Below are 9,611 nucleotides of genomic sequence, written 5' to 3'. Positions count from 1 at the left end.
CAGAGGTGGCGCGCGTGTTGTTACCAGCGTCTTTGCAGTTGATCTATCAGTTGGGTGTGAACATGGCGACGCCCGAAGTACTGAAGATGCTTGAAGAGCGCATAGAAGCATTAGAGAGGCGTCTGACAGATTGCGATCCGACGAAAGAGCTACCAAATAAATCCAACATAACGGTAACGAAACCCATTTAGTGTCATACGTTGCGTGTTGCTACGTACTATTCCTTACTGCAGGAAGTACTGCTCAACGTCAACTCGAAGATACAAGCTGCCGTAGCTTCTCGGGAGAAACTGTCAGTACTTAAAAAAAGTGCGTGTTGGCAAGGGATTTTAATAAATGCTTCACCGTCATAACGCTGTTCTCGAAACACTTTCAGCTGACGAACTTGACAAGTACCTGGACGCTGAATTCCAGGACCGAGCCGATTTGACAGAGGGTGCTAAGCTCCAGCTGATTTTAGCAGGTGAGTTGTAGAGAACTTTCTGACTAATATGCCGGTATTTAAGTTCACTGAGGGCAGCACAATTGCACAGATAGGTGAGATGAAACACCTGATTGCTTGAAATTTGCCGAATGAGATCTTACTATAATAATAATAATTGTATCATGCATGCATGAAATTTTGCTTTGGCAATTGGTGTGAATGTATGTAGGTGGGAACACGCGAAGAAACAGGCATGAGAAAGCTATCTTGCTACAGTCAGTGAATGCAGTGTACCCATGCCTACAATGACATGCTCACAGAAAAGGTTCGTTTCTAGTGTGAAAATGTGTTGAACTTGTCTTGCTTATTAGAGGAAGACAGAATCCGACAGATAATAGCTGCCTTTCAAAAGATGGAGGACCTTAAGCCAGTCCTTGACAGCACTCACATTAAAGGTGAATATCTTGCATTTTGTCCATTTCTTCATTTTTGTAACGCATTCTTGTCTGCTAATGTTTACTCTTTATTATTCTACAGATGCACCAACTCACATTGGCAAGGTTTCAGCACTAGCCGCTATTCAACTTGAACAGCAGGTATGACACAAATGAGCAAACGAACATTTACAAAAATGAAATTTCAACAAAAACGGTCTTATAGCGCCCATACCAGCATCTGTCGGCACAATTAAAATTTGTACAAGGTTGATGACTTGGTGAGTTAGTACTGATTCATCTTAAAACCTGCTGAGACAGAACACAGAAAAGAGACGAGCACCTCGTCTTGTGCTCTCCTCTTCTCTGTGTTGTGTCTTTCTGCTGTTTAAGCTAAAATTTGTATTGGACGGTTCCTGCTGGCTGCAAACTGGACACAGAGTGCCACAAATTACATGATGAGCTGGGCTCATTGGGAACCAGAAATAACAGCAGACTTGTATCGAGCCTGGACTATGTAGTGCAGTTACACCTACTATTATAAAATGACCCCATTAATATGGGCAGTTCATATTTGTGGTAGTTTTTCTGGGGACCAAACTTCATTGTATTTATGCTCTGCTGAAGCACACTGTTGCGTCAGTGGACAAGACAAAAATGCACTCAGCCCAATGAGGCCCGTGTATTTTTGTTACATTAATATGGACAGTGACAAGAACAGAATCTTGAGCATTCAGATTAGATGTACCCTTTCTTGTGTTCTGAGCGCAGGATACGAGCCACAGAGATATGAAGGTGAAGCCAAAAGAGCTCACACCTCTGCTACGTCACAGGTTTTAAGAGCCAAAGAGAGTGCCAAGTACTTATGAGTTTTTTTTTTTTTTTTTTTTTTTTTTTTTTTTTTTTTTTTTTTTTTCTGGTTTCATGTTTTATGATGCAAAGGTGCCTGGTTGACATGCCTTTTTTATTTTGTCACATTGCATGAATAGCTCCTAGGGAAGCTCCCTCGGCAGCTTGTTATATGATCAAAGCCATGTCAGCCAACTGTGTACAAATAAAATGCATACGGCTGGTTCAGGGATGTGGGCTGTCGGGATCCGGTAAAAACGTCCCCGGAAAAAAAAGCCTTTGAAGTAAATGGCCCCAGAAGAAACGTCCCCGGAAAAAATGTCCCTATATGCGAAGTAAGAAAAGAATCCCCAAATGGGGACTGAAGTCTTGCGCTATAGGACGTAGACTGCGCTTCAACATGGCGACCTGCAATGATGAATGATGTATGTTAACTTTATTACAACGGTTTCACTTGTCAGTTTGGAATTGACCGCGAACATCAAACTGATGCGGGCATTTATAACAAAATGAATATGATGGCAGTGATAATACAGTGGCAGCGCCTCTTCTTCGCATTGCGGGGAAAAGGCGAGATGACCACAGACTTTACTGGACCAGAAGCTTGGAATTATGCTTTAGGGTGGTCATGGTGCACAGCTGAATAAGCATCACCATCATCACCCTTATCACCATTCTACACCATCATCAGAAAAGCGATTGAACCTCGTCACCGGAAGGTCTGGAAGGTAATTCTAGTGACGTATTTTGCTTTGAGTGGTTCCCTGAGTCCACCACACGCTGATCCGCTTGCACCTTTCTCAGTGGGCATTACCAAGCTGATTAGACCGGTCTTATGATTACTTAACGAGCTGCGGAGCTCGGAACCATGTAACATATAAAGAGCCATCTAGCTCTTTCACCATGCTTTTACGCAGTTTTTGTAACTCTCAGGCGCCCAGAGGACGCAGGTTCCAAATGATGATTACATTTAACTCGAAGCCAAGGAAAAATGACATAAAAAGCATCTTTATTTTATTACTATTATTATTTTTTTGATGCGAGTTTTGGAAGAAATCATTTTTAGGGCCAGTTTTTGCCTTGGGGATGTTTTTTCCTAGTTGCCGCTTCTTCAAGGGGCGTTTTTTCCGTGGACATTTTTTACCTACATCCGTGGGCGGTCTTAGCAGGAGAGGTGCCATCTTGCCATGTCAGACATCTCGTACCATTAGGGGCTGCAAACTGCACTGCGTGTTTTAAGGTGATGGCAGCTAGGACAATACAATTCAAGGGCCCAAAATATTTCTAGTATGAAGGAAACAAACAGCACGGTTCACACTGCAGTTTCTTCAAATTAACAATATTGTGAGCCCTTGAATTGTATTGTCCTAGCTGCCATCACCTTAAAACACGAAGTGCATTTTGCAGCCCCTGGTGGCGCGGGAGACATGGTAAGATGACAGTTCTCCTGCAAAGATCATCCACATCCCTGAGTGCATACATAAACGACACCACATGAGCCACACCAAAAGAAACATTGACATTACACCCATGTGAATTAAAGATGTATAAGTTCGCAGCTGCGACCTAATACATAAGGAGTGCATCAATGAAACAGAGAAAGACAAGTATTCTTGTCGATATTGTTTTTTGTTGCAGATGACATACTTAAAGGAATATAGACACTAAATTTTTTGGTTTGTGTTTTATTCCTTGCAACAATGCATAAGACACTACTGTACATGGATCATCCCATGATATTTGCCGACGACTACAAAATAATTTATAATCTAATTTATTTTCTCACTTGCTCCGGTTGCAACAGCCGAGCAATGCCTGTGATGTCAGTATATAATATAATCCATATTATAGCCATATTATATTAGCCATATAATCATTCTTCTATCATTTGTTTCAGCACAATTCTAAGTCCAGCCTACCTTAAAGACAGGAATCACAACTAGTGATGAATCAGTGATTTTATCACTGTTTCCCTCACATAATCTTGAATTGACTTTGATGTCACAACTATCGTTTGGCTGCTGAAACTGAAGCAGGTGAGAAAATAATCATGCACACTGTTAGCAAGAAGAAATATGCAACCAAAATTTGGTGTTTATACTCCTTTATAGGACTGTTTTGCTCAGGAACCAAAGTGTCCCTATCATCAAGGCACGACTGTAGACATGCAAGTTATCTGCTGGCATTCGAGGGCAAGCTCCCACTAGTCCAATGCTGAGCCTTGTTTCCTTTAGTTATTTTTTATTAGATATCAGCTGTAATTTTTGTATTGCACGTTTAAAGTTATGTACATATGGAAGTAATTTAGTGCATTTCATAAAAGTCTAGGCTGACCTTACGTTATTATCATGTAGGAACAGGCTGACGAGCAGACCAGGAAACTGCACCATCTGCTAGCAACTTACAATGACCTGGTATGTACTCATTGTCTTCTCAATCATGGAATCTGTGTTAAAGTTGCACACAAGTGAAATTGCCTCTTATAATAGCTTAAAATTTACATTATTTGTTGTGCTTCCTGCATGGTTGATCTTTTCCATTGCTAGTGTAGTTGGTGACATCAATGAAAGCTTCTTATAACAAGGCACCCTGAGAAACTTTATTGTAGAATAAAGTCCCTGCATCGCAGATAACCCAGCGGTGTCGGCGACGCCAGTGCAAGCTTCATCGTTCATGACCAAATAATCCGAGAAACTTTAAGAGGCAGGACTATCCGAGAAAAAAAAAAGGTCCAAATGAAGTCGAAATTGGTGAATACATTCCTGTAACCTAGTGAAACAAGAATATTGATAAATTGATTGGCATTGATTAAAGTGGGTACAGGGTTGAACTCTGGCTGTTTAGGTGCGAGACAGACATGCCACTCATAGGCCATGAGGGCCTGTTGGTTCGGCTGTACTAGATAGGGGCCTGGTGAATGCATCGTGATACTATAATAGTAATTAAGACTATGCTAATTAGGAGTTAGTAATTATGTACAACTGCATTACCATTGAAAGCAAATGCCATTGTGAATTTAAAAAAAAAAATAAGAAATTGACCAAAGCAAGTCGTCCAAGTCATTCACATAATAAGCAGGTGGTAGTGAACGACAAGTAGGAGGTGCGGCAGTGTTTAAGCATACCAAAAGTTTGCTTTGCCATCTATAGAGCATCTTGTAACAAGGCGTCCTGAGAAAATTCATTTAGTCAAGGAGACTGTTCTGCCTTGGCTCTCTAATGTTTAACATTGGCAGTTACGTTAGACATGTCTTAAAGGGACACAAAAGAGAAAATTGAAGTGGGCTTGCATCGATAGCATGCCAATTCCTGTTTACAGAAAATCCACTCTTACTGAAAACAGAGCTGTTATAAGGTAGTGAAGAGGAAGAACAGAAATACAGGTATCGCCGCCACAGCCGAAACTCGCAACTACAAATCACGTGACGCGCTAGGGATCCCGGAGGCTGACAAATGCGAATTACATTGCCCGTTTGAATGCGGTCGTAGGTTTTGTCTTGAATATGATAACACTCTTTCATCATATGTAAACGACGCCGAAAAGACAATGTAAATGTTGCAAGGCAAATACAAAAGTATACTTGCAAGTGCCACAGGTGCCCACTTCAGTTTCCTCAGGCACTTCGTGCGTGCTCGGATAGTTTCAAGTTTGGACCTGCAGCGCCTGAATTACGAGCTTGGAGCAGCAGATGCGCCTGGCTCGTTCACATTTGAGCATTTGGAGGCGCGAGCAAGCGAAATCCGCTGCTGCCGACACGCTTCTTCGTTCACACTTCTGAACCATATATCGCCGCCGTCACCACTTCGACTGCGAGCTCCCGTTAACCCTGACCTGACTGCTCGACTGCAGCTACGTACGCCACGAAAAGCATACGTATGCTAAGTGAAGGAAAAACGCATTATCATTCGATTTTTCACTAAATCATGGCACATCTGTCCCACATACTGTGGCAACAAGAGCTTCAACGTGCTATTTGCAGGCATCGTAAACAAAAGGGACATACTTGCCCCTCATACCAAGGAGAGCGTCGATCTTATTCCAAATGTCATTGTTCCCCTATTGCATCCTTGCCTATTGCGTTAGTCGCCCGGCGAAAAAAGGGCCTCGGATAAAAGTAAAAACTAAAAATAATGAAGCACCACAAATACATTAAAGAAAGGTAAAAAAAAAAAAAATTTGTAGAAAGAAAAAAAAAAGCACCACCACCAGCTGGATTCGAACTCGCAACTGCTTGCTCCGCAACGTTCGGCGCTAACCACTCAGCTACGCCTACTCCCTCTTTTGAATAAATGTGTTGAACGAACGAGCATAAGAAGCCGGGAAATATTTCTGCATATTATGTCACGGCTGCATTCGAGGTGTACAGGCCATTGCTGCCAGTCTAAAAATTACAACTTCTTGACCATTGGAGCATGCTGCCTGCTCTCACGACTTGCAACTATGTTCTGGATGCCTATGCGCACTTTATTGTGCACTGGAACCATTTTAACATGCGGAATTTCACAGCGCTGGCAAGTTTAGGGGCGCCGGCTCTTCGGTCATGCTCTGCTACCATGGACGTAATCTTCGCTGAACACAGACTTGTAGCACGAACCTTGAAGAAAAAAATTGCGACAAAGCTTCAAAACTGGCAAGCACAGCAGCAAGGACACTATTTTGCTGGTAACTAATTCTTATTTGTATGTAAACATTTTGGGAAGCATTGCGATGACCGAGGGCTCGGTTTGTTTATACGCAGTGCAAGAAGGAGTGCAAAAGCTTGAGAAACACGTAAAGTATTGTGCATTGCAAGCGCTCTCTGCTTTCTTTTTTTCTTCCTTTATGGGCCCATTGGTCGGTAAATTACTCTCTTCATCGTTTTATTTATTTCGGCTGTGGCCGTCACTCATTGTGAGCTGATGGTCGATTGCAAGTACGCTGTTGCCATGTTGGCCCCTGAGGGATGTTCGACACCGCGGGCCGCGCCGACTCGCCAGCAATAACGGAGTCTCCACTTACGTCATAGTGTGCACCACTCTACCAGACTACCTACGTAGTCGGAGGAAACAGTTTGAATTCGACCGGCGGGAACAAGAAAAAAACGTCAACTTCTTATCGCAATATCTCAGCAATTATTCGATTTTTTGCTGCTGGATATGCGGCGACAGTGTCACCAAATGTAGTTTATTAGATTTTCATAGCATCTTATCTTTGGGTGTCTTTAGTGTACCTTTAAATTTTGTGTGCTATCAACAGATGCTTTAAGAGAGAACTATTAATTGCAGCTAGGGAGTACATTCCGTTTTGTATAAAGGGACATGTTTTGACTCTGTAGCTTTCATTCCATTGCCAAAAAACGTTGTGGAATATAGTTGTGCAGACCTTGAAAAGATATTTACTAATCCTAAAAAAAATGCGCTCAAATGATTGGCATTCCGTCAATTGTCTGCACAGTGCAGAAATTCTCAAGGTAGCATCACTAACACTGAAGGTATCGGCGATAAGATGTGATGCTGTCCTGTCCTTCCTCAGCTTCCTGATATGCTAGAAAAAAATTAAGAAAATGGTTGCGCCTGTGCCCCTCCATGCCAGGGCAAGGGCGGCTAAGAACACTTAGTGAGGTGCCGCCCTAATTGCTTGCGAGGAGCAATTTTTAAAAATTGTAAATTACAAGGTTCACCCAGAGCTTTTAAATTTGACTCGGATACTCAGAGACTGCCTTTAAAAGTTTGTTGCATTAGAATATGACCATAGATATCCTTTCAGGGTTTCTTAAGTTCATATCCGATCCTCCTGCTTGTTATTTATTTACTACCTGAATGTTATCCCAAACTTAAAATTTTACACTTGTGGTTCGGGTTACATGTGCATACTAACAGGCTTCTTATTTTTCAGGTAAACACAATATCAAAGCAATTCCTTCTCTGGGACTCCATTCTGACAAGCAAGCTTGAACAGCAGAACACAAAAACCACCTCATCTGAGTGACATCTTTTGGGAAGAGTTGACATTATGCAGCATGGCAAACAAAATAAAATTAATTTAATGCTTTTTCACTCTGTCATTCTATTCAGAGAAATGTTGGAGCACAAATTTTTGCTCTTCTACAGACAGCTTCATTTATTTGCAACTTTAGCTGTAGAGGCAGAACTGCGGCCTTAGATAAATGGTGAGGGATATATTAAGTTTTCACAAGCTGGAAATTCCCCATAGTTTGCAGAGTCTTGTAAGTGAACTAGCTAAATAATTATTTTTCTGTTTATCTGCCTAGGCGAGGATATGCGAGTCCAGTCCAGATTTCATGAAAGGCGGGTTAGTGAGTACTCATTAACTCACCTTTTAGGAGCAGTTCTTAATACAATCTCAATCTTATCTGTCATAGCCCTTGAGCACCTTTGTCCAGTCATTGCGTGGATGTGCATTGAGCATGTCCTGTTTTCGGGCTTTATTGAATTTGTCATGCTCAAAGTGCAGCCGGTACAAGCACACATAGTCTGCTCAGATCCAAACACTGGCTCCACTACCGGAAGAGAAAAGAGTCTGTAGGATGAACTGGTAGCGGTTGTAACCTGGTCGATGGAACTTTCAGAGATTTCAGATTTACTACTGACTTATGACGATTCATAGTTTTATAATTGGAACTTTTGGCTAATTCAGTCTAACTTAAAAATTCTTTTCACTTGCCTATAGTTAGATGCATTGCAAAACTGCAGTTAATAAATTAGTTTTATAAAGACTAAATTTTTGGTTGCATCTACTTTTTTGTAATGATTTGCAAGATATTTCATCTGTTTTGGTTCGACAGCCGAGCTATGCTGCGACATCAAAGGTCCAGTTTAGGTCACATGAGTCATGAAAACAGTTGTATTGTAATCACCGCTTCATTATCTAAATTCGGTATATAATGCTAAAACCAGCCTTCCTCAAGAGCTGGAAACGCAATGAGTGAAGAAGCACCGATCATATTGCAATTTTCTTCATGCCTTGCGTGGCTTATTGTACTGATCTTTGTAGTGGTCACAGCCACTGCTAGGCTGTTGCGAAATGAAATGGACGAGGGAAGAAAATAAATTATAAATTGTTTAGCAGTCATAGACAAATGCCATGTGGTAATTCCATGTATAGTAATGTCTTGATTGTCACTAAAAAACCACCAAAATTTGGTATAGTTTAAAATCTTTGCCTTCAAAACTACTGGTGCCTGAAAAAGTGGTGGCCACGGTTGGATACGACAGGTTACTGGCGCCGAGTCGGCTGCATATTCGCCCAACATACAAACACGTTCATGACAAGTGAACCTTCAGATATCCCTCTTTAAGCCACAATTGCATGGTGGGCAACAAACACGTTCATGACAAGTGAACCTTCAGATATCCCTCTTTAAGCCACAATTGCATGGTGGGCACTGTTGCCCGCGCAGGGATTGACGTGGTGCAGCGGAAGGTATGAAAATTGTCACAGTGCTTGCATAGAGTTGTCACCGCATGGTTTCATCTTCCAAGCTTGCGTTAAGCTAAGAAAGCTGAGTGGCCCAGCTGTGTGCCATTTCATGCATTGAATGCTGTGGTACTGGTCTTTTATTTTCTAGAAAGCGTCCCATGGTTCTGTGCCAAGTGTGAATGCATGCCTCTAACTTTGGTGGGTGCATGTGGACATTCCTGTGCATCGAAACTGCACAGTTATCACAAGCAGCTAGTTGTGAGTGGGGTCAGGCCTCTGGCCTCTGCTACTTGTGAATGGCTACATTGCTACTGCTTCGCACTGCGTGGAGGCTCTTACCACTTTGAGGCAGTTCCGTTTTGGCACTCCGAAACACACCGATGGAATAAAACAAAATTGTTGTACAGTTGTTACTCGTAAGCAGGTGGCCATTGATAATTTATTCACTAGTTAAATCTTCTATGATGTGCGCTGATCTTCAGCAG

At 41.9% G+C, this 9,611-nt stretch overlaps 1 protein-coding gene across 1 annotated transcript; it reads left to right on the top strand.

Annotated features, from left to right (window-relative positions):
• Positions 1–19: 19 nt before the first annotated feature.
• Positions 20–7,737, top strand: DCTN3-p24 (Dynactin 3, p24 subunit). The gene is made up of 7 exons (XM_084594319.1): positions 20–173; positions 234–309; positions 377–463; positions 796–879; positions 962–1,020; positions 4,062–4,121; positions 7,582–7,737. Exons 1-7 carry the CDS (start codon positions 63–65, stop codon positions 7,672–7,674), a joined length of 570 nt encoding a protein of 189 aa, XP_084450445.1. The 5' UTR covers positions 20–62; the 3' UTR covers positions 7,675–7,737.
• Positions 7,738–9,611: the final 1,874 nt, after the last annotated feature.

This window comes from Amblyomma maculatum, chromosome 2, assembly GCF_055883805.1.
Source record: "Amblyomma maculatum isolate TAMU_Amacu chromosome 2, ASM5588380v1, whole genome shotgun sequence".
NCBI classification, from domain to species: Eukaryota; Metazoa; Arthropoda; class Arachnida; order Ixodida; family Ixodidae; genus Amblyomma; species Amblyomma maculatum.
Note: the sequence above shows the minus strand (reverse complement) of the source record. Positions and strands in the feature narration are given on the sequence as shown.